The 25,710-nt window shown below is 43.8% G+C and overlaps 1 protein-coding gene across 3 annotated transcripts; it reads left to right on the top strand.

The window, feature by feature from the left end:
* Nucleotides 1-240: 240 nt before the first annotated feature.
* Nucleotides 241-10,126, top strand: Trim45 (tripartite motif containing 45). Of its 3 annotated transcripts, none has more exons than XM_026407297.2 (7): nt 241-1,213; nt 1,806-1,829; nt 3,199-3,932; nt 5,376-5,505; nt 6,005-6,119; nt 8,117-8,243; nt 9,132-10,126. In XM_026407297.2, exons 1-7 carry the CDS (start codon nt 726-728, stop codon nt 9,278-9,280), a joined length of 1,767 nt encoding a protein of 588 aa, XP_026263082.1. In that variant the 5' UTR covers nt 241-725; the 3' UTR covers nt 9,281-10,126. The 3 variants fall into 3 exon arrangements, with proteins under 3 accessions (XP_026263082.1, XP_026263084.1, XP_026263083.1); XM_026407299.2 differs by having other exon boundaries at nt 8,083-8,243; nt 9,132-9,218; XM_026407298.2 differs by lacking the exon at nt 1,806-1,829.
* Nucleotides 10,127-25,710: the final 15,584 nt, after the last annotated feature.

Below are 25,710 nucleotides of genomic sequence, written 5' to 3'. Positions count from 1 at the left end.
CTTTCCCTCGCCCTGCCTCCGACTGGGTCCCCGCCAGTGAACTGCAGGGGATGCGGAGTTGCCCAAGCTTATTGGATGACGTGGGTGTCGATCTGGAGGGCGGCTGGGCCCAGAACGGCAAGGTCCGCCTCTCTCAGACGGTGATTGGAGTTCCCGGAGTCGACCAGGACTGGGATTGGTGCGAGGACGGGCGCCAGCTTTCGGGCCTCCTGGGCCAAAGCGCTGGGAGGAGGTGCCCACAGAGGAGCTAGGGGAGACTCGCAGCTCCTTTGCCCGCTGCACGCCCTCCGCAGAGGGAAGGAACCAGAGGACCCTCTACCTCATCGCTTGTAGCGTGTTGGACGGGACCTTTGGGGCGGGCTGCAGGAGGCGGGTGGACATGGGGGGAGTGAGAGGCAGGGGTCTTGGAGTTAGCGGTAGGGCTAGCTTGGAGACTTAGACCTGGAAGTGCAAAGGGGGAGGAATTGGGAAACAGGAGGCCGTGGGTGTGTTTGGTATGGGATGCCATGGCAAGGAGGGGGCCCTACCACAGATCTTGAGTAGATTTGTGGATGGTTTCTTGGAGGTATCCTCTACCTCCCGTTTGCCCTTTTATTTGCCAACAAGCGATTCCCCATGGTCTCTGTTCAAGTTCTGGAAACTGTCTCTCTCGGTGGGTTTAATCAGCTGCACCATTATAGAACTACCCAGGGTCTTTTCTGATACTGGGCACAAACCTTGGGAAAATGTCAGAAAACAAGAAGCCACTTTTGGGCTTTGTGCACAAACTCCCCAGTGGGACTGCACCTGCGAACTCAGGCAAGACTCGCTGCCCTTTGTGCATGGGGCTTTTCAAAGCCCCCAGGCTCTTGCCTTGTTTGCACACGGTTTGCACCACATGTCTGGAGCAGCTGGAACCCTTCTCAGTAGTGGACATGCGAGGGGGAGACTCTGACACAAGCTCTGAGGGGTCCATATTCCAAGAACTCAAGCCACGAAATCAGCAGTCGCAGATTGGCATCCTCTGTCCTGTATGTGATGCCCAGGTGGACTTGCCCGTAGGTGGAGTGAAGGCTTTAACCTTAGACCACCTGGCCATGAATGATGTCATGCTGGAGAATCTGCATGGGGAAGGCCAGGGCCTGGTGTGTGACCTGTGCAATGACAGGGAAGTGGAGAAGAGGTGTCAGACCTGCAAATCCAATCTCTGCCAATTCTGCTGCCAAGCTCATAGGTAAAGATGGGATACGAAACCTGTGTGACTTAAGAGTGGAGTACAAAGTGGTGTTAAGACAGAAATCTTGGCTGGGTGCATCGGCACACACCTGTAATCCCAGTGGCTCAGGAAGCTGAGGCCGGAAGATTGTGAGTTCAAAGCTAGCCTCAGCAGCTTAGTGAGGCCCTGTCTCTAAATAAAATACAAAAAATGGGCTGGGGATGTGGCTCAATGATTAAGTGCCCCTAGGTTCAATCCCTGGTTACCCTCCCCTCCCCAAAAAGAGAAAAGAAATCTTTGGTGGGTAATTTAAAAGGAAAACTTTCTCTAATACCATCAAAGATCAAAGACTAATTCACACTCTAGCACAGTAGTTAACCCCATCAGCTTAGAATAATACTTGTAGTAATAACAGTGAAGGTTTGCATAGTCCTTTTCAAAGTGCATTCAGTTTCCTTTCATCATCAGTCATTTGTGTAGTGCATAAGTGTAGTAGGTGCTGGAGAAGTGGTAGGATAGTATAATAGCATAGATTCTGCCCTTGATCTCATGATCTTTGCAACTCTTATAGAAGGGCAGCACTATTTTCATCATCATTTATTAATTGAAGGAATTTGCCAAGGTCCCACATTTGGTAAGTAAATGGGTAATAGAATCAAGTCTTAAATCCAGATCTTTAGACTATTCTGTGTGTGTGTGTGTGTGTGTGTGTGTGTGTGTGTGTTTTAACGAATGCCATCTTAGGATAGGAGCTGATTAACTAGACCTCAGTTCAGCCTTATGCCATCGAGTTACTCTGTAGCTTGGAGAGGTAGATATTATTTGGGGTGCCAGTTATGTCTTCTATCACACTTTGTGAACAGTTTGTCAGATGGATCATTCATTTTCCCTTGATATCTTACCCTACTCCAATCTAGGATGTCCAAATATAAAATGACCATGCTTTTAGGATTAGCCTAAAATAGTTCTTAAGTTCTGACTTCCATTTGTTTTCTGGCCTCACCAACAGAACAAATTAGTAGTCTTCACTCTTTCTATTTTTATCTGGTAATTATATGACAATCCCTGTGACTGTATTGCTGCCAGCCAAACAGCTGACCCTATTTCTATGCAACTACTCTTCTGGTGCCAGGATAGGCACTTCAGCTTCAAGTTAATAAAATGCTAATAGGGAAACTCTGAGCAGTACCAAGGTTTCCTAGGGATTTCCCTGAATCTCTGGAGGGCTACAAAAAAAGGGGAATTAAAAGAAAGCTTTGATTTTTTTTTTCTAACCATTGATTTAACTTTTTAATAATGTTGATGACTCTTAAAGGACATTGTAGTCTGCTGATGGTGGGTGATGTAGGTATTGGTCAAAGAAAATACTTTAGGTGAAAGCCAGATAAAAGTTTTTGTCAGGGCCAGCTACTGCTTTTAACTTTTTCTTTGTTTTTACCACTGACCTTTTTTATTTTTAATTTTGAGGCAAGGTCTTGCTAAGTTACCCAGGCTCACATTGAACTTGGAATCCTCCTGTGTCCGCCTCCCAAGTTGCCTAAATTATAGGTGTGCACCACCTTGTCCAGCTAGGTAGCTTTTTAATTGCTATGCCATTTGGCAGTTTATGTAGCTTGGTGCTGGTTTTCATAGTGTTCATCTCTAGCTTGCTGTAGAAGCAGGCCGTGACTTTTTGTCTGAATTCACCAAATTACTGGGGAAAGTTTTAGGATGTCATCTTGGCCTTATAACCATTTGCAAAAAAAAAAAAAAAAAAAAAAAAAGTCACAAGCCAAAGCCCAAGATCACTCCTATTTTGTTCTAGAATAACAGCCATTTTAGGTAGGTATTGGTCCTACTGTACCGACAAGTAATGAATCAGAGAGGATCATGCAGTTAGGGGTTAGAACAAGGAATGGAACTCAGATGTATTTTTCAGAGCCTGTTCTCCTAAAACTTCTGCCAAACTGTGTTCCACCTTGGAATCATTTCCTAATATCCTGTTCCTACCGGCTTGTTCCCAGGCGACAGAAGAAAACCAGTTATCACACCATGGTGGACCTCAAAGATCTGAAAGGCTACAGTCGGGTTGGAAAGCCTATCCTGTGTCCTGTTCACCCTTCAGAGGAGCTGAGACTGTTCTGTGAATTCTGTGACCGGCCTGTGTGCCGTGATTGTGTGGTGGGGGAGCACCGGGAGCACCCCTACGACTTCACCAGCAACGTCATCCACAAGCATGGGGACTCAGTGCGGGAGCTCCTCAGGGGCACCCAGCCCCGGGTGGAGGCCCTGGAGGAAGCCCTGGCTCAGATCAAAAGGGTGAACAGTGCTCTCCAGAAGCGAGTGGAGGCAGTGGCTGCCGATGTGCGAAAGTTCTCCGAGGGCTACATCAAGGCCATCGAGGAGCACCGGAACAAGATGCTGAAGCAACTGGAAGACATCCGGGTCCAGAAGGAAAACTCCCTGCAGCTGCAGAAAGCACAGCTGGAACAGCTGCTGGCCGACATGCGGACGGGAGTGGAGTTCACGGAGCACTTGCTGACCAGCGGCTCGGATTTGGAGATCCTCATCACCAAGGGGGTGGTGGTAGAACGGCTCAGGAAGCTGAACAAGGTGGAATATAACACCCACCCTGGGGTAAACGATCACATAAGCTTCTCTCCTCAGGAGAAGGCGGGCCAGTGCCATGGCTATGAAGTGTATGGGGCCATTAACACCAAAGAGGTGGATCCAGCCAAATGTGTCCTTCAAGGAGAAGGTAGGAAGGCATTTGTCATGGGCATTGAGAGGGCAGTGGACAGGGACATGGTGTTTCAAGAACTGGGGCTTGTTCAACTGGAAAAGAGATAAATTGGTTAAAGACAGTGATCTGCTGTCTTGCCCCTTTCTTTCTGATTTGTTCTGGTCAGAGTGCTGTTGACATTTAATACAGGTGTGAGACTTCACCCTGTTCCACTCCAGACAAGTAGTGACTCCCAGAAACCCAGGGATCATGCTTTGTTTCCATCAGAGGCTAGAATACGGACAGTGCCTGCAGAGATAAATAAGGGCAATGACAAGGGCAGGGTGAGGTCTGCCAGCTCAGTGTGGCCAGCCTCAGCTGCCTGCATCATGCTCTGTAGGAGCTTAGAGAGCAATGAGGAAGATGACATTATGTTTTCCTTTCTTCCATGCCCATTCTTGGTATAAGTAAGCCTTATATCATTGGCATGTAAAAGAATATGATAGGTACTGGGCGTGGTGGCGCACACCTGTAATCCCAGCAGCTGGGGGGGGGGGCTGAGGCAGGAGGATCACAAGTTCAGAGCCAGCCTCAGCATAAGAGAAAGGTGCTAAGCAACTCAGTGAGACTCTGTCTCGAAATAAAACACAAAATAGGGCTGGGAATGTGGCTCAGTGGTCAAGTGCTTCTGAATTCAATCCCTGGTCACCACCCTCTACCATCAGGGAAAGAAATGGTTTCTTTTGCCCTGTGTTGTATTTCTAAAAGAAGCAGATTAGTCAAATATCTGTTTCACAGATCAGTCCTGATGGGAAAATTGAGTTCAAGAATCATCCTGACTCTGGCAGGGAATTTATAACTTTGGAAGATACCTCTAAGAATGATCTATTCCCCCAGAAACACCAATGAAACTAGGGCATATACTTTGAGGAGATTTTTATACCCTTCATGAGCCTCTCCATAGACCTCCTATTAGTTATAAAGCCTGGGCTAGGAGACCTGGTTCATCTGGATGCTGGGCTGAAGGCTCTAGCATTTGGATACCGCCCCCCCCAGCTTGACACAAGTTGCTGTGTTGCAGACGATCTCACAACACAGAGGGTCCAAATTGGTCAGCTGTATCCTCTGCCTATTCCAGCAGGATCCAGAGCTCAGAGAGTGTGGTTTTGCAGTGTCTGACCTCTCACAGATCTGGAGATTTCCTTCTCCCAGGACTTAGATCCATCCTGAGTCTTTTCAAAGCTTCCTTAAGAAGTGAAGATAAAGTTCAGGAACGTGTACAACTCAAGAGCCAATCTCCCAGGAGGAATTCCCAAGAGATATACTCAGGAAGGCAGAAGGGAAAGAGAACAGGGTGGTTACAATAGGCAGGAAGCACAACCTTTGTTCTGAAAAGAAAAAGCTAGATGGTATCTTACCTGGGGATGTGGTCACCATGGTTTGCCTTTGAGGTGAGCACTGAGTGTTTATTTTTTGCAGATCTCCACAGAGCTCGGGAAAAGCAAACAGCCTCTTTCACCGTCCTTTGTAAAGATGCAACAGGAGAGAGCATGGGCCGGGGAGGAGACAATGTCCACGTTGCAGTTCTCCCTAAAGATAAGAAAGACAGGTTTGTGTTGTGCAGTCTGGTGTCGTGGGTAATAAGCAGTGAGGAAACTGGAAACATGAGGTCCTTTGAGTTATTGGAGATGCAAGTGTAGTAGTCAAACATGTTATCATCAGTTGGACCAAATCTGTTTTCTTTTGTGGATTGTTTTCCTATATCCAATACTCTCTCAAAGATTTAGTCTGCCCCTTAGATTACCTTCTTCCCAGCTTTGGAATAGGCGGAACTTTTTCCAGATTGGACCGAATTTTACCCTTCCTAAAATTTAACCTACCTTTGCTGCTAAGTTATGCCAGAAGCCTATTTCTATCTCTCTGGAATTGGAGTATAGAGAAAGGTCTGAAAGTTAACCTCTGAGACAAGTGGAAGACGCATCCCCTTTGGGAGACATTTAAAATTGTTATGGAGTGAAATGATGTAAGAGTTCACATCCTAAAATGGTAGGTAGCTGAAGCAGGTTTGTGAGAGGGAGTAGGATTTTTTAATTCTTGTCTCCATTTAGTCCAGTCAGGACAATGGTCCAAGATAACAAGGATGGAACGTACTGCGTTTCCTACACCCCCAAGGAACCTGGACTCTACACCGTGTGGGTCTGCATCAAAAAGCAGCATGTGCAGGTAAGTAAGACCCCACCCCCACCCACCCACCCAGCACATGATGGCCCCGGGTCCTTTTACCCTGCTCCCCTGGTTCTGTTATTTTGGGATCTGGTGACATATCATAAGATCAGCTGCTTAAAGATTGAGTAAGATTCTCTTCTTATTTCCCCCCATCTCCTCACCGTAGAAAAAGCCTAGATTTTGCCACTCTTATTCTTACTAGAGGATTCTAGTGATCATAAGAACTCTTTATCCCTATTTCCCCTCCTGGCAGTTCTGCTTATATTTTATCATTCTTTTTGTCAGTTTGTTGGAATTCTTAATTTGGGGAAGATGCCCCAAACACGGGCAGTTAATCAGCAGACAGAATGTAGTCTAGCTCAGTATTTTCCAGAGTTGTGCAAACTGACCAGACGCAGACTGGCTGGGACATAATTGGTAGGGTTATACCCCCTCCTCTCAACTGACCATCATCCATCTGCCTAACCATCTGCCCATGTAATTCTCTACTCTGTTTTACATATATGCTTATCTGTTACCATGGTTACTATGCCACCTCCTCCACAAATAACTATGATACTTTCTGATTTGTGAAGTGTTTTAAAACTGGGTAATCCACGTCCCGCAGATTTTCTCTTGTTTACATCTGCTAACACTGGAGTAGTCAGAAATTCCCATCAACCAGAAAACAACATGGCTGGGAATACTAGAATACTATGCAGTATCACGATCTCTTAGGCTAGTAGTTTGTATACTAGGCAGACTCATTCAACAGCCATTTATTGCTTACCTAATCACAGTATGTCACGAAAGTTTAGATGTTTTTGTACATTACTTCCGTTTTCTTCAAAATCACTCAAGTACAGGGATCATTGTCCAGTTAGAGTAAGACCAAACTTGTCACACCATGCAGTAGCTCTGTAGCAAAATCAGATTTTGAACCTATTTCTTTAATGCTTGGTTTGCATTTTTTTTAAATGAATTGTGTGTTAGCTTTCTGTAACAAAATACCTGAGATAATCAACTTAAAAGAAGGAAAGATATTTTGGCTCACAGTTTGAGAGGTTTCAGTCCATGACCCTCCTTTAAAATGAGGGGGGGGGATATAATATTGGAAAGGCTTCTAAGATTCCAGGCATTTTACTTGGTGCTTTCTCAGACTATGTGGTTCTCACATATGAATAGACAAAGCGCAACACACATTAAACATTTTTGTTTTTGTTTAACGTAGATAGAAATTAGAAAATGAAAGTTATCCTTAAAGAGAGTGGGAGAGTTACTGGAGAATTATTAGCTGCAGAGGTTTAACCTTTCTCCCTTCCATACATTCACAGTCCCATGATAGGTGGATGGGCAAACAGATGTGTTGTGTCCAGGATGGAGGACCAGGAGGAAAGAGGGTAGCCCACTATGTGAGGGGAGAAGGCATGTGGGTGAGAAACTGGAGATAGAGCCACAGGAGGTCCCAGCCTTGTGGTTGCAAAGTTCTACAAATTACCCCTGAGATTACTTAAGAATTAAGGCTGAGCATCCTAAAGACCAAAGGCAGTCCCATAAAAGCACACATCAAGGTGATTGACATATCAGGTGGTCTACGCACTTTCATTTCACACATGGGAGGCAGAACTCCTTGTGAAAAAGCTTAACCTGATTAGGATATGGGCTTCTGCTTTTCTGCCATCTCACCAGAACGAGCCCTATCTAATTCAGATGTCACTGAGAACAGAACTGACTCTGTGGGATCCCACTCAGTGTCCAAGGGGTGCTGTCAAGCAGTTTCTATGGTGAGAAGTATGACAGAAGGCTGCACAGGCTCCTTGATTCCAATTTTGCTGCATTTGTGTCTACCCCCACCCAGCTGAGCAGAGTTCTTGTCTTCTCTTCTGTTTCTCCACTACTGTCCTCGTCCCTCCAAAGGCAGGCTCCCTGGCTAGACTGTTTAGCACATAGCAATGCTCAGCACACCCTGTTGACTCATAAGGTGCTGTTCTTTGCTCTTGGCCTGAACACGGAAGGGCTCACCATTCACTGTGACTGTGAGAAGAAAGCGGCGCCCGCACCTGGGTGTGTTTCACTGCTGCACCTTCTGCTCTAGTGGAGGCCAGAAGAACGCGCGCTGTGCCTGTGGAGGCACCATGCCTGGTAAGGAGGAGCACCATTCATTACCCTTGGGACTGTCTTCCAGGAGTAGGGATCAAGTGACATCCCCCACCCCACCGCAAGGCCACATAGCCACTAGGTCGGGATGCTGGGACTGAGGCTTTGTTTCTAGGAAGCATAGTCTGTTTTGTGTGCAGACACAGTAGAAGTTCCACTTAATCTGGCTTCTATATTCTGAGCTGATATTGCAGGTTGAAAGTTCTGAGTTCTGTTTGGTCTTGATACAGTTCACCAATCCTGCCATCCCATGCTTCTCTGGGATTTTCAATTTCAGTCCATACCCTTTCCAGGAGGCTGAGAAATTTGAGAAAGATAGACCCATCTTACCCCTTTTGAAACCTTAAAGAAATTCCAAATGAGGCAGTGATTGAGGAGTGGATGATTAGATCAGTTAAACCAGGTCTGGCTCTCTTGTTGGTGGTAGGGAGATCGCAGACAATAGATGGAATTATTTTTTTTAAATTGCTCTATCATGTCCTTATTCTAATGGTGGGCCATAAAATGGGCTTTTGTACCCTTCCTTATAACCACTCCCGTACCTGCCTCCCTTTTCATTTCCTTTAATCTACCCTTCTTTTTCATTTCATTTTACAATTGAAATTCAAATCCTTTCTCACTTTGCAGTTAAAGGCCAAACTAGTTCCTCTCCTTTGGTTGGTGCATTTAAACACTGTTGAGAGAGTTTTGTTGACTTTCATTGATTTGCTGTGATGAGTCTTGAGAATCCTCCTATCATGGAGGGTCAGCTAGCTTGTTCCTCTCATCGGGGTTTTCTTAGGGAATGTCCAGGGTTGCCAGGAGGTTCAATTTCCGTGGTACCTGGACTCCACTCTCAGGGTTGTTTTTTCCTCTCCTCTTTGTACTCTGCAGGTGGGTACCTAGGCTGTGGCCATGGGCACAAAGGCCATCCTGGTCGTCCTCACTGGTCTTGCTGTGGGAAGTTGACTGAGAAGTCTGAGTGCACATACATAGGTGGGCCGAGCACCTCGACGAGTCTACTCAGGACTGTGGCACTCTGATGCTTCCTGGTAAAACCCCAGACAGCTGGATTTCAGGTTTCCAGAGGATTCCAAAGCTCAATTAATTCTGAAGAGACTGATAAAATTAAAAACAAAGTGCCTTATCTTATTTTATAGTTCAAGTGCTTATTTGTGAGTTACTCACCGATTGTACTTGTGGATGGTTGACTGTGTTTCTCTTTAAGGTAGGTTGGTGTGTGTTCTTTCTCTTTTGTATGGGTGTGGAAGAATCGATGCCCTTGGAACTTGGTCATGGGGTGGGGGATAAATTAGCTCCTTACTTTCTGATATATTATAACCTTTTTAATTTTTCCCTGAGCTGTGTAATTTAGATATTTCCCTTGGAATATAACTGCCCCCTCCCCTATCTTATCCACTGGTTCTTTAACACACTTTCAGTGGATTTACTGGTACATATTTTGTAACCATTATAATGTGACCTTGCTCTTTGGGCAGGTGTCTCCCTCCTCCCTCTCTGAACCATGTCTCCTCCTGCCTCCCAAATCCTGAAGGATAGCTCTTGGAGTAGGGTGTACAAGTAGAACATTAATAAAAGGGTGTTGAAATACATCTCACATGTCTATTGCAGTTCGGTTGATGCAGGTGACCTGGACGCCGTCACCCCCCACCCCCTCAAATCATTTTGATTTTTAGAGAATCATCTTTGCTTGTGTGTATATGCCTGGAAACTTAACTGAAAGCTTTGATTCTTATAAGGTGCCTTATTAGCTGCTAGAGAATTCTGGGGAGAGGAAATAGCACTGGTGCCTCAGCCCTGCCAAGGACTTTTCTGTATATATTTTGTGTGTTCTGCGGGAACTCTCGATTTCTTCTATATCAACAAACTCAGCATATATTAAATAAAATTATTGAAATCTGCATTGTAAGATTCCTTAAGTTGTGGTTGGCTCATTTGAGAGGTGAATTGGGTCAGGCAAAGCAAGCGAAGTCATTAGATGGTGACTGTCAGATCTTCTGGGGTGTATTTCCTTCTTGAGGCTGACATAAACACTAACATGTTCTCTCTAGTCTCATCTTCTTCTGGAAACATTCCCGTCAGCCTCCTTAACCCAAATCTGGTCTTCCCAGAAGATGCTGTTGCCCATCACCCTCTCAGATTGTTAGCAATGGGTTCTCCCTCACTCCTGATAACCGTGGGCCAAGGGTCAGGTAAGGGTCTTTTTTAGTTTGTCATTGCTGCTTTTAAGATCAGTGATTCTCAACCAGGAGTGACTTTGCGCCCCAGAAGATATCTGGCAAAGTCTCAGAGAAAGTTTGCTTGCCACTACTGGGGCAGGTACCAGCAACATCCAGTGGGTACAGGTCAGGGATGCTACTGAGTGAGCATTTTACAGTGTTCAGGACAGCTTCCCCAGACAAGGAATCATCCAATCCAAAATGTCAGTAGTGCTTGAAAAACCTCTTCTAGACCACTTGTTTTCTAAAAATGATCATTCCCCCTCATTTCTTGATTATAGTGTCAAGCTAAGCTCGCTGTCACCCCAGTACAGTTCCTCATCAATCTCAGGGTAATTCAGTAGCCACATAGACCTTGGGGTTGTGAGGCCATTTCCACTTATCCTACCTTAGCCTTCTAATCATTCCTTGATTCCACCCGCACCCTCTGGGTAGTCTCAATCTCAGACGTTCTCCCACGACCTCCCCTCTTCTTACTTGCCCACTGTGATAACCTGACTACTTATTCTTCTTTCCCTGGAACCCACGATGCAGTGATTCTACCACTTTCTTGCTATTCTCCTCCTCCCCTGCATCCTTCTCAGCTTAGACCATCATTACAATTGCTCTTGCACAGAGTGTCCCTTGTTATCTTGCCTGGCAGAACTGCAATCCATGTTGGATCCAGCTTTTCACCTAACCCTCTGAATGATTCTGCAGAAAACCACTAAAACATGATGACTAGTCCCACTTTAAACTTATGACCACTCATTGTAATGGGCTCTTAGCATTGTCTGGTGTGTTGACAACATCTCCTTAGTTCCTGCACTTGTCCCACCCTCCTAGATGATTGTTTCATACTTTCTTTCTCTTCAAACTCCAATTTCTACTCCACCTTTCCTCTCCACTTAAGACCTTGCTTCCTGTTTCACCAAGAAAATAAAAGGATTCAGAAGAGGATTTCCTGACTCTCCCACCACACCTATGAATCTACCTGTATTCCTATCAAAAGCCAACTTCTGCACGGTGTCCTAGATCCCATGCCATCACTCCTACCCAGAGCTGTCACTCCAGTGGCTTTCCCCTCGATGGCATTTCTCATTTTAGGAAACATGCTACAATATTTCCCATGTTAATACACAGATTTCTCTTGATTTTTCCATTAGTCCACCATGGCTGTAACAGTACCTTGAACTGAATGGCTTAAGCAGCAGTTCTGGAGTCTCCAAGACTGAGATCAAGGCACTAGCAGGGCAGGTTTCTGGTGAGTCCTCTATCCGTGATTTGTAGTTGGCAGCCTTCTTGCTGATCCTCACGTGGCCTTGCCCCTGTGTGCTTATGCTCCTGGTATTTCTTCCTCTTCTCATAAGGACACCGACCAGCCCTCCTGGATTAAGGCCCCATTTAACCTTAATTACCTTTGTAAAAGCCCTATTTCTAAATTCTGTTCTGTTAGGGGATTAGGGCTTCACCTGGCAATTTTGAAGGAACCACAATTCGGTCTATAATAACTTGCCCGTTTAGCAATCTATTTCTCAACTCCCCAGACCTCAGTAGCATTGAGATTTGTTATCATCTCTACCTCCCTCCCTTCATTCTCTCTTAGATTGCATCCAGTCAGTTTTTAACCCTCAGAACACTCCACTGAACTAGCTCTTTTCAATGTCAACAGTAATATCCATGTTACAGAATCCAAGTGAATTGTCAATCTTTATCCTTTTTGATCTATCAGTAGCAATTATCATAGCTGATCACTTCCCCCTCCGTGAAACATTGTCTTCCCTTGTTTTATGTGGCATGACCCTTCTTAATTCTCCTATCTCATTGTCTATTCCTGCTCAGTGTCCTTTGCTAGATCCTTCTCATCTTGCTGTTCTCTACATATGGGAGAGAACCAAGGAACAGTGCTTGCATTTCTGTCTTTCCCCTGCTCCCTAGATGATCTCATCTTATCAGGATTTTAAATACCATTTATATACTGACTTCCAAATTTATCTCCTGGTCCAATCTCTGTATAGGACGGTGTCCAGTAGCTTCCTTAACCTCTCCCCTTGTGTGTATAATAGGCACCTCAAATTTAAGATGTCCAAAACAGATTTACAGTTTTCAGTTCTTACTTTCTCTTTGCTCACCACCACCAAATCACTTCTACAATCTTCTACATCCCTTTAAAAGCACAAGTCCACTCTTAGAGGTGGTAGAGCCAGTAGCCTTGGAAACGTGCTTTGTGTCTGTCTATACCACATCCAATCCTCAGGCAAATCCTGTCAGCCCTTCCTTCAAAATATATCTACTGACTGTGCTTTTCACCTCCATTGCTACCATCCTGGTCTGAGATACCAAGATGTCTTAACCTGAATTCTTACCATTTTCTTCTAACTGGTCTGTTTCCACCCATTACTCCCTTACATTATACTCTCGACACAAAATTCAAAACATGTCAGCGCATGTCATTCTGTGCTCCATGTCCTCCAGTGGTCTCCCATCTTACTCGGAACAATAGCCAGCCTATGTGCTTCATGTCAGCAGTGAGATCTGGATCCTGCTCTTCTCTCATCTCCTGCCCATTCCCCTCCATCACTCTAGTATAACCAAACGCCTGCCTGCTGCTCCTGAAACTCCAAGCACTCTCTGCCTTGGGGCCTAAAAATCACTGCCCCTCCGTGTGAAATTCTCTTCTCACAGTTACCTTTATGATTCATTCCCTTATTTCTTCAGGTTTCTGTTTTAATGTCAACTATCATCCTATTAGTGAGGTCCCTCACTACCCCATGTAAAATAGCAACATCATACCCCAGGATTCCATATTACCCTGCAGAGGCTCCATCCCTTCTGACATATATATTCTGCTTATGCTCTGTCCTTTCATACCAGACTGTAAACTCGGTGAGAGCAGGGACTTGGTAACTACTCTATTGTCCCCTTGTAGGGACAGTTCTTGGCATATAGTAGAGACTAAATGTTCTGTTGAATGAATTTAGATTTATTTGGTAGACTTTTCAGTTTGGATCTACTTAGTCTGTTTTCATAAGACTTCCCTTCTTTCAAACTCCAACATTTCTTATTTAACCAAATACTACTTGGGGAAAAAAGTCTCAGACTTCTCTCAAACTTGGTGGATGAATTATACGCACCCAAGGGACCAGCCTTGAATTTTCCAGTTACCTCAGACAGCTAGGGAATAGCTTGCCATAAAGAAGCCTGTGGCATTACATCATCTTTCCCCATGTGTCTTTTTATGAATCCGATTGCAGAATTGTGGATAAAAATCATTTATTTCAGGTAGAAACTGCTATACATGAAGTTATGTTGCAATACAAAATTTCTATAAGATGCCTGGTTTGGGGTTAGTGACGTGGGCTTTAAACACTACTAATGGTAACAATTCTTCTAGAATTATTTAAAGTGTGGGTGGGTGGCAGCTGGGGAGGCTGTCCTTGGCCTGCACCATAAGGAGCCTTAACCCAATTTAATTCAACTACCCTGCCAGCCAAAAGACCTGGTAAAGTAGGAGTGACCTACAGAGCTCAAGACTTCAAGGAGAGGAAAAAGGAGTTAAAGGATTTAGAACTTGTCTCCATGTAATGAAGTGCTTCAGAAATCGTCTGTGAGTTGTGAGCATTGGAGCATCAACAAGAAGCCGCATTATGATGTAGGTTCATGCTGCTGGTGTTAAGGTTAAAAAAAAAATGCATCACAAATTAGAGCCTCAGTCCTCTGGGATGTTGCACCAGGATAAACACCGTGGCCGTCTTAGAGAATAAACACATTTACCTGTCGGCCCACCCATTCTCTGATCTCAATAATCACCCGTCACCCATTCCCATTCCCTCTTGCTAAGTTTTACCCCAGAGGATGGATACCTGTGTATCGGGTTTAGCTCAATTAAGAGGTTGTTTGATCAACTGAATGCTCATTAGAAGGATGATACCGGAAGAGGCATTTCACTCTGCCCTGTTAGCCCCTACATACGGGTGTAGGAATTCCATCATTACTTCCAGAAAGATCTCCCATGACTAGGTTAAATCCCTGTGATAAACCTTCATACACACACACACACACACACACACACACACACACGCCTCTCCATCCACACGATCATCACCATGCTGCTACACAGCCATTTGTAATTAATTTGATTAATGCCTGTTTCTCCCTTACTGCACTCAGGAAGGCAGGATTGTTTGGTTCTTGTTTGGTTCTGTTTATCTTTGTACTTGCAGTGCCAAGCAGTGTCTGGCACAGCAGGTGTGTGTGTGTGTGTGTGTGTGTGTGTGTGTACACATATACATATACACATAAACACACACACATTCACTCACACCTGATCAATAGTAGTATTCTCCTCATCATTCTTTTCATCCATAATCTCCACCTGTGCTCAGACTGAGCTGGAGGGTAGTTAACACATTGTGGACCTACACGAGTCGCCCCGTCCACTCTCTAGAGTAGCCTCCTTTTTTCATTTCCGTCTCCCTCCCTCAGCTTCTGATCCCTGCAGTATGTGGTGCCATAACTGACTCTAATTTCATTCTAATTTTCCTCAAGGTTACATGCCCAGGAATTCTGAATTTCTGCACTAATTCTTTCTGCCTGCAGGTATGCTTTTCAGCTCCTCCTGTGCTTTCTAGGGCTAAATGCTGTATGACAAATAGCAGAAGGACATCCTACTTTGTAAACCCAGTTGTCTCAAGGTATTAGGGTAGACCCCAAAGTGTCAGGAATCAGAGAGACTACCAGTACTGGTGGCCCCATGAGTATTCCATTAATGAAGGAGAATCTAACTCTAAGAGCCACTTCATTGAACAAGGGATAATCAGAGGAAACCAACCAGTGTTCATAAATAATCCTACTAAACCACCACATGATTGCCAGAGAAAGGGGTCGTGTCCCATAAGAGTACAATTCTACCTACGGCTATTCGTAATGATTGTGTGGCAGCCAGCATTCTGGATGGGGTTTTTGGAGGGTCCAGGATTCCACCAGGCCATGGTGTGCACCATGCTCTTGTCTAATCAATAGAGCTAAAGAAAAGTCAAACTGTTGACCTTCCATAATGGGAATTCTGCCACATATGAAATACCTTATTATAAATGTGCTCAGGAGCACTGTGCATTTTGGTGAGAGACATTCACTGCCACCTGCACCTAGGCTCTTTATTACTATGTTCCCAGACCTTGTCCTTTGCATGGCACTTCATGGTTTATAAAGCACTTATTACCTCAGATTGGCCCAAGTCTCCTGAGGTAGGCAGGCAGACATAAAAAGAAAACCCAGAAGTAGTTGTGTCACATAAAGGAAAAAAAAAAAAGCTGGTTGACATCAGCAGGACTCACAGTGGCAATCCTCACTACACTGTGAGATGTGGTCTGTTTGGAGAGTGCAAAGACCCATCTTGTCACGCCTAGACCTTACGAAATTAACTCACACTGAAGAAAATGAGCCTAAGATAGATACTGGAATGCCACTCATGTCAGTTCATAATGAGACATTTCCATCCAAGGATTAGGATTTAAAAATGAGTGTTCGGTATACTCCATCCCATTGGGGTGTCCACATCAATAGCTTCTTACTGTTGTAGGAACACCTTTCTGAGGCATATTTACATGGTTCTGCTAGCTTACTCTCAAGACAGGGAAATATTTAAAATGTGTGTAAGATGCCAGGAAGAATCTTATAGTAGATTACATTTGGCAATAGGCTTTGAATACTTGAAGGTCTCTGCATCTCTCTCTAAACTAAAAGCCAGAATCCTGGAAACTAAACGTTAAGCCTTCCTTCTCTCGATAGTGCTTAGACTGGGACACTAACAATGTTTATTTAATATTCTTCTGATTGACATTATTGACCTATTTATCTGATAAACAAGTTATGGTCTGTCTATTTGTTATTTAATTCCCGGTAGAGCACAAGATCTATGCTAATCCACACATCTTAAAAATGAAACTCTGAGATGACCAAGGGATCGCTAACTAGCCCAATATCAGACAACCAGCTAATGGCAGAGCCAGGTTTTTTTCCCCCCATAGTATAGTACTGATGCATTATAGTTGTAATGGGATTTCTTATTACATATGCGCATATGCACAAAATATAGCAATATAATTTGGCCAATGTCATTCCCTCGTAGTTCCCTTTTCCTTTCCTCTTCTCTCCCCCTGGTCCCTTTTGTCAATTCTACTGACTTCCCTTCAAATTTCATGTGATCTTTCTCACCTGTTTTTCCTTTTTTCTCTCCAGTTTCCACATATAAGAGAACTTCTGAATTTGGATTATTTCACTTAACATAATGTTCTCTAATTTCCTGCAAATAACATAATTTCATTCTTCTTTATGGCTGAATAAAACTCAATTGTGCATATATACCACATTTTCTTTATCCATTCATCTGTTGATGGACACTTAGGCTGGTTCCATAGTTTAGCAGAACCTGAGTTTGTACATTATTGCTGAACTGAGAGCCATTAAATCTCAGGCGACTCTATCTTTTCTTTGTTGTATTGATCTTATAATTTCAAGAGGGTAATTTTACTGCTTTCTTGATTTTATTAGGGACCTCACTGTAGTTGCAATTAAAAAAAATATAAGGGTTTTAACTTTTACTTAACCTGAATAGGAACTTCTAGACATTTATTTTAAGAAGTAAATGTTGAATGATACATTTTAGGATCTTTCCTAAAGATTTCTCATTTTATGAATTGCACATTAACTTTATTCTTTAAGTAAAACTAATGTCTATCCTTATTTTTCTCCTCCAGTATTATCATCCACATTATAATGGACTGTGATATAATAAAATGAGAAAATTTTCAGACAGCTTCTCAAAGGCCAAGTTTACTTACTCCTTTCTGATTTTATCACCCCCATCAGACTGGGGCACAGAAAGCACTGAAGGCCAATTTACTGAAGAAAATTGAACATTTGTGTTTGCTATTACCCAAGGACTTGGGGAAAAAGTATTTGTTGATTTTCAGTGTCCAGATGAACTGAGTCACATAGATTTTTCTTAGTCAGTAGCCAAACAATTATTCAGATGACATCTTCCAATGTATGGAGTGCTCCAACCAGGGAGACTGTCATTCATTGCTTGTTGAGCTTACGAAGAATGTAGACATCCATTGTAAACCTTATGTTTCCAAAATCCCAAATGTAGGAAAAATATGCAGACATACAGATATATAGGCTAATTCTTAGTAACAATATGAATATATTTAAAGTTTTTAAAACTTTGTATTTTTGTAAAAATGATTTTCTTTTACAATTATTTTCCTTTTTTAAAATCATTTTACCAATATGATATATGGAGCCAAAGAAAACAATAGTAGTATTAATAAAACCCCCTAAGATTCCTTGTCAGATTTAATTCTACCCAATGGCAAATAATTGTTTCAGTTGTGGTTTGAAAAAATAATTAAACATATGTGTGTATTTAATATTATTTTCTTAGAAAAATAAATCATTTGAAGTGTCTATAAATATCCTGCAAATACACTGACTGATATAAATCAACGCTAAACACATACATGGCTCAGTCAAGGAGGCTGTGCCTTGAGCCCATCACCTGTCACTACCTTTGATGTGTGCCTGGCTCAGCCTAGAGAAAGTGGACAAACTCGGATGTGCTTAGTCTTCAAATTGGTGGAGCAGGGGTGGTGGAGAGAGGCAGAGAACCTGATCTGGCAGCCTAGATGGCCTTTTTAAGACTGAAGTGTGAATAGACTTGGAATCAGGCCCACACCAGAGCTGATATTGTTGGGAGTGTATGGTGTCCCATTAGCAAAAGGCAAGGATGCTGGAAAAGATAGAACCAGCTATGTGCTACCTGGAATGTTTGTTTTTCCAAAGTCGGGTTCCGAAAACACAACTCCAAGGCACATACATGATGAAATGCAAAATTGAACTTCTGGCTACTGTATTGAACTTTTGCAAAGAACCTTTCCTCCAAGCACATCTTCCTTCCCCTCCTTGACTTGTGCCTTTGAAAAATCTAATAGAAAAAGTGCTGAAATGAGTCACTGAATATAGCTGGTGCTGAGAGGAAAGATTCCATCCAACAGATTCCTACTCCCCCATCCTGAGTCCTCCCAGCAGTGCTCCACTTAACTCAAATAAAATGGTCAAAGAATAAAGACAGAGTTTGACTTTACACCTGTAGCCTTGTGAACTCTGTGCTTTGCCTGTGATCACTATTCATGCCATTTTCACAGCCAGGAAAGACAGTCTCCTCTGCATTTCTTCATCCTGTGGTTTTGTCCAAGTGTCCTGGTCAGGCTGACTGGACCTGTTGTCTCAGGAGCTTAAATTGTAGGCACCCGTGACATGAGACTAAACTCAGGCTTCTTTTTTGTGTTCTTCCTGATTTTCAAGTGTCGATTAAGGTCTGTTTTCAGAAGAAGGTTGAGTGTGCTGTTCAGTGGTAGACCACTTGCCAAGAATCATGTGTGAGGTGCTGTGGGCTTGATCTCTAGCACCAGCATAAGAGAGAGAGAGAGAGAGAGAGAGAGAGAGAGAGAGAGAGAGAGAAGTTGGAATTAAAAATATCAACTAACTCTCTGGTATCATTTCCAAAACAGTCTCACAGCTGCAATCGGTCTTCTCCCAGCCTAACTGACTTGCTGAATGGTTAGTATTTATCAGGCACTGAACCACATGCCTCATCAGACCTATGAGTATGTGCCTATAACACTTCGATTTCACAGGCCCTGGGACTCAGGGTGGTGACTGGTTTCCTGGGTCACACTGTCACTAAGGAGTGAAGATAAGATTCAGACCCAAGCTTTGAGAATGTTCTTTCTTTAGGAACCAGGATCCTTCTTTATAACACACTGAATAAAATCAAATGAATACCACACATCATGGGATGTCTTGTGCATACACCAGGTTTCTATGCACTTGTTGATAACTATGCTCTTTTGGAAAAGAGAATTTTAGTGAAATATGATGTGGTTTCCAGGCATCTGACTTGCCATGCATTAAAATATGAAAAAAGAATTTCTCTCTAAATGGATCTTGAAAGAATGCAAACATAATATGGCCAAAAAAATAAATAAAATAAACAACAACTGCTGAGGGCCATTGCCAAGTAGGAATGACGCATCAAAATCTCCTTGCCAGCGTACCCCATGCTGCTTAGAGGACATTCGATGGGACATTGCATGCATGCTTTAGTAAGGTGACCTTGCTCAAAGACCAAGGCGGATCTGGGTTTAGAGCTGATCAGGTTTGAGGAAGTTTCCCGCTCCTTGAGTTTAAGGCGTCCTGGTTTAAGACAAGTTTAGGGCGTTCCCAGTTTAAGACAATAGGGGTTTTAGGGAAGTTGGAGGTTGAAGATTACTGCTGCTGGGATTAGGGTGTTCCTGCTGCTTGTTCCCGTTGAGTTCTCGTGAGATTCAAATGGGATTTGGAAAAAGCCTCGTGGAGTAGGATTTGGGGGTGGCGGCATATTGGAGATTTCACCAGAACGTGTTTGTTGGAGGCCGGTGTGAGTTCGGGAATAAAGAATTGCTGTTTGAATCTACAAAGTGTGAGTGCCTCATGATTCTGTGCCAAGCCGAGACATTGGCATTTGGTGGTCCGTACGCGGAACGTCTGAAACTTGGAGGTGAATAAAATTGCTCTCCCCTGAGGGAAGGCAAGAGAATGGGTGACCATTTCAAAAAACAATGTGTTCTTGTTTTGATTTATTTTGTTTTTGTTTCAAGCTGCCTATCCCTAGAAATTTCTCAGGCAAACTGGGAAAAATGGTTGGCTCAAGGTTTGAAGTTTGTCAGCCCCGTGGAAGAGAAAATTGATACAGCTAATTTTTATTCCGTTTTTGTTTCATTCAGTTGCGGTTTTGTTTTGTGTTATCTTATTGGGTTGCGTTATCTTTATAGAAGATTAGAAATTAGTAAAAAAAGAAACTGAAAAGGTGTTAAGTAAATTGTTAGAGATTCAGACCATGGAGAAAGACATTTTAGATCAAGCAAAAGAGAAGGTCTCTTGAGCTAGTCAGAGAGAGGAAGAAAATTTAAAGGAAAAGGGGTTATTAGGAAAAAGGCCACAACAAGAGGCTGTTACTAACTCTGTTTTATTACCAGAGGGCGTAATTCAACCAAGGGCCCCACCGATGGAGACAGCTGAGTGGCCCTCAAACCCCGTAGTTGATAAGTGGGATCCTGAGACAGGACCTCAAAGATTAGCATGCCCTGTACTTGAGCAGGCAGGAGGGCAGCGAATTCACCGTGCTTTAGATTTTAAAACAGTGAAGCAGTTAAAGGAGGCTGTAACAACCTATGGTCCCCAAGCTCCCTTCACGGTAAGCATGGTCGAGTCCATTACTAACTTGGACATGATGCCAGCAGATTGGGCTAGCATGTGTAAATCTGTGCTAAATGGAGGACAATATTTGTTATGGAAGGTTGCCAATGAGGAATTTTGCACGGAGACAGCTAGGCGAAATGCAGCAGCCGGTTACCCTCAAAGAAATCTAGATATGTTGTTAGGAAAAGGACCTTATAAGGGTCAACGGCAACAAATTGAATATGATCCTGCTGTATATGCACAGATTGCAGCAGACGCAGTTAGGGCATGGAAGACTTTACAAGGACATGGAGATTTACAAGGTCAGCTATCTAAGGTAATACAGAGACCTAATGAACCTTACGCTGACTTTGTAGATTGGCTTATTCAGACTGCTGCCAAAATTTTTGGGGATACAGAACAAGCAATGCCATTAATAAAACAACTGGCTTATGACCAAGCAAATTGTTGCTGCAGAGAGGTTATTAGGCCATGGAGACATGAGGATTTAAACACATATATTAAATTATGTAGAGATATTAATGAACAAGGGCAAGTCTTGGCAGCTGCAGTACAACAGGCTTTAGATGCCAGGCCAGAAACATGCTATAATTGTGAACAAACAGGACATTTTAAAAGGAGTAGCCCCATAAGAGGAGGGTTTAACAAAACTAGAAATCAAAGGAATAGAATACCAGGTATTTGCCCACGATGCTGTAGAGGGAGACATTGGGCTAATGAATGCCGTTCTCAAACCACCATAGAAGGTACTCCCTTATTAAAAAATGGACAAGGATCAGGTATTTACCCATGATATCATGGAGAAAGGCATCAGGCTTCATTGCCAAAAAACGGACTGGGGGGCCCAATGCTCCGGGGCCCACAACCACAAATATACGGGGCAGTGGAGGAACCCAGCAACACCATCAGGGTGGTGCCCAGGACACATTGTCCATTAAATCCCTCATCAGACAAACCCGAGGGAGCGCAGGGTTGGACATCTGCGCCTCTGCCAGAGCAGTACTAACTCCAGAGATGGGAGTTCAAATCATTCCTACAGGAGTAAAAGGACCTCTTCCCCAAGGAACAGTAGGCTTATTATTGGGACGTAGTTCATCTACATTAAAAGGACTTATGATAAGTCCTGGGGTAATTGATCCCGATTATGTAGGTGAAATAAAAATTATAGCTAGTTCTCCAGGAGGTATATCAGTAATTTCACCTGGAGATAGAATAGCACAGTTGTTAATAATACCCAGCCTACATAATAAGTTCTCTAGTCGTAATGTAGAAAGAGGTTCCAGGGGATTAGGCTCCACAGGGGTAGATTGGGCTATGCTGTCTTTAAATTTAGATTCTCGCCCAATGCTAAAACTAAATATTCAGGGTCATGAATTTAATGGGCTGCTAGACACAGGTGCTGACCTTAGTATCATATCTCTTCAAGAATGGCCAAAACATTGGCCATTACAACAAGCCACTCAAATGCTTCGAGGCCTAGGAGTGGCGACTAATCCCCATAGAAGTGCTATGGTATTAGATTGGAAGGATCCTGAAGGATCTAAAGGAACTATACAGCCATATGTTTTGGATCACCTTCCTATTAATTTATGGGGACGAGATGTCCTAGATCAACTAGGTTTGATGTTAACAAATAACATCAATCCTAATGCACCCATTACTAGGGCTAGACAAGGTATCAGGAAAGAAAAAAGATTAGGAAAACAAGAACAAGGTATAGCAGCACCAATTCAAATAGATCAAGGAACAGACAGACATGGGTTGGATTTTCAGAAAGGGCCACTGAGACAATTAAAATTACTTGGAAATCAGAAAGACCAGTGTGGGTTCCTCAGTGGCCCCTGACTAAAGAAAAGATAAAAGTAGCCCATGATCTGGTCAAACAACAATTAGCGGAAGGACATTTACATTTGTTAGTCAATGAGTCTATGAATGAACTCTCCCAGTCCAGCCCTATGTCACAGCCGGGTTATATCCCTGGCTCCACCTCCTCCAACAGCTTGTTAGTATTGACTTTGCAAAGCAGGGATCCTTGTGCAATTTGGGGAGGAGCCAGCAGCCAGGGCTGGGCTTCTTCTAACAATTCAAACACACAGGTCATTAAAAGGGCTTAACCAGAGGGTCTTGATTAAGTCTCCTGGGCCAGAGATGGAGAATTGTCCTTTAGCTAGGCTTCCAATATTTGCTGCCCAAACTTGCAGTATTCTTTAGCTATCATTCATAGAGCCCCACTAAATCACTACTGGAAGCTGTAGGGGGTTATAAGATTCTTAAAAATCACTTGCTTTACCGTGGAGCAAAGGAGCTGGGCCAGGCATGGCATAGACAAGGACAAAGTGCCAGCTCTTGTAGTAGTTCTACCAGCACCCACTGTGGGTTGGAATTTGACAGTGTTATCTCCAACACCTACTTGAGGAAACTGAGGATCAGATGGGTCAAGTAACTATCCCAAGGACTGGGATCTGAACCCAGGGCCACCTCACTTCTGTTCTGCATGCTTTCTCCCAGGCTTGGACCATGACCTGACTGGTGGCCTGAACTTTTTGCATTGAATTTTGGTCCTCTTGGCCTTAAGAAATCAGCTAAGGCACCAAGAGTATCCTCTCTTTTTCACAGAACCAGGGAGACGATGTAGGAATCCTGATTTGCAGACTGTTGATGAGAGCACTAGACAAATCCCTCTACTATCAAGGAGCAAGGAGACAAGGTCAATTTGTCTTCCACTGCCATGGGATGCCAGAGAGGTCTCGATGGAGAAATCACCCTAGACTCTTGAGTAACTGAGCCTCTCAGCGTCCTCTTGTCTAATTAGAGTTGAATGAATGGAGCAAAGCTTTTGGAGCTTAACAGGCCCAGGTCTGAATGCTTTTCTCTTCTTTCTTGCAGTTGGATATATTCAGACAAGTGGCAAACAGCTCTCTCCTCCTCTTTCATCTTCCCCCAGGTTCCACTCACAGAAAGAGCAAGCTCTAGCATAACTTGCCTGCTGTCATAGGGAGACTTTGACAATGATCTCACTGAGAATGTTCCCTTTCGAAATATTGGAGGGAGGTGACATGGCACACACACACACACAAAAAAAAAAAAAAAAACCTAAAAAACTAAAAAACCTAAAACTGTAGTATCTCTGCTCCCTCGGACCAGTAAATACTGAAAAAAAAAATGAAGTTGGACCTTTTTCTTCGTTATCCCTTTCTTTAAGTACCAGAGTAAAGGTTCCCATCAATTTGTATGAATTACCTATTTGACTGCTGAAATAAAGACCCCAAATAACAGGCTTCTTTCCCTTGTACCTAACTATATATACATAGCAGCCCAGGGGAGCCACACTCTGTCATCTTGTTGCTCTGCCATCCCTTGACTATGACCCTCATTGAGGTCCAGCAAGGATCAGTACCACATCCACTGTCTGTGGAGGCAGGTTCAAGGAAGAGTCAGGAAATGAAACTTCCCCCTTTAAGAGCAGAAATCATATTATCATTTCTACTCGCATCCCTTTAAGCAGAATCTAGTCAAATACTTCACTTAGTTGCAAGGGAGGCTGGGAAATATCGTGTTTAGTTGGGAAACACAGCCAAATGCTAAGCTAAAAACTGTATCACTATAAAGGAGGGAAGAATGGATAATGGAGAGAAGTAGAAATAATAGTTGCTCCATCCAAAGTTGCCCATGGGAAATCTCCCTCTTTTGGGGGAGGGGGGCTATAGGGGATTGAATACAGGGGCACTTGACCACTGAGCCACATCCCTATTTTGTATTTTATTTAGAGATAGACAGGGTCTCACTGAGTTGCTTAGTGCCTTGCTGTTGCTGAGGCTGGCTTTGAACTCGCAATCCTCCTGCCTCAGCCTCCTGAACCGCTGATGACAGGCACGTGCCACTGCACCTGGCAGGAAGTCTCCCTCTTATCCAGCATATTCTCCCCTTCACCCTCCTGTGAAGCCTTTGGCAGATCAGATTACTGGTTCATTACACATCCCCATACCCACCCGCCTTTGCCTTGCAATTTAGCTTCTCTACGGGAGGAATGTACTTTCCTGCCCCTTGACTTGGGCTCAGTCATGCAATCTGCTTTGGCCAATTATTAGCAAATGGGATAAAACCAAAGCTTTGAAATGTGCTGGGGGAAATTGGGTTTGTTCTCTCGACCATCTGCCTTCACCATGAGAAGAGCTTCCCCTGGGGAGCTGCTGCCCCTGCAGCCTGGTCCCTAGAACAAACACACATGGGCAAAGCTGTCCCAGCCAGAACAGACCTGCAGTGAGAAGCAGAGCTGGCCCAAGCTCCAGACCTGCAGCAGAGGCACCCAGCCACGCTCAGCTGAGACCCGCCAACCCAAAGGCCTGTGAGAGTAAATGTTTAATATTATGTATACCTTCCCCTGGGATTTGGGCGTTGATCATTACATGACATTATTAGGGCAATAACTAAATGACACAGCCTGGCCCCAACTCAGAAGCTGTCTATCTGCTTATTCACTCTTTGTCCCTCCAGATCCTTTCACCATACTGTTTCACCAGTCTCTGGGATTTGGCAGGTGGATCTTTATGGGCTCCCTTGGTGTCTGGCTTCAAGATGGGTTTAGGCAATGAGAGGTACTGGCAGGAGAGGATGACGTGTGGGGTATTTAGTTCCCCGGATTCTTCCCTGAAGCTCACTAGGGAGACCAAAGCACACAACTTATGTCAGTTTCCTCTCTGGGTCTACAGTTGCCACGAGCCCAAGATTCTACAGTAGCTTTCATCTTCCTAAACCCTACCCACATGTTTGTCAATTGCCCCTTCTCAAAAGTCTCCTCAATTTCTCAACTTGAGCAAACCATTTTTTTTTCTTGTTGGACCCTGACACACACTTGTACCCACCCCCATGGCCCCAGGACCTTTGCTCACCTTATCTCTGACCTCTACCCTGCCCAAAAGTATGTCCTCCTCCTCTTCATGGGGTCAAATATA

This window comes from Urocitellus parryii, chromosome 11 (assembly GCF_045843805.1).
Source record: "Urocitellus parryii isolate mUroPar1 chromosome 11, mUroPar1.hap1, whole genome shotgun sequence".
Taxonomy (NCBI): domain Eukaryota; kingdom Metazoa; phylum Chordata; class Mammalia; order Rodentia; family Sciuridae; genus Urocitellus; species Urocitellus parryii.
This window is presented reverse-complemented; position numbering and strand designations above follow the sequence as displayed.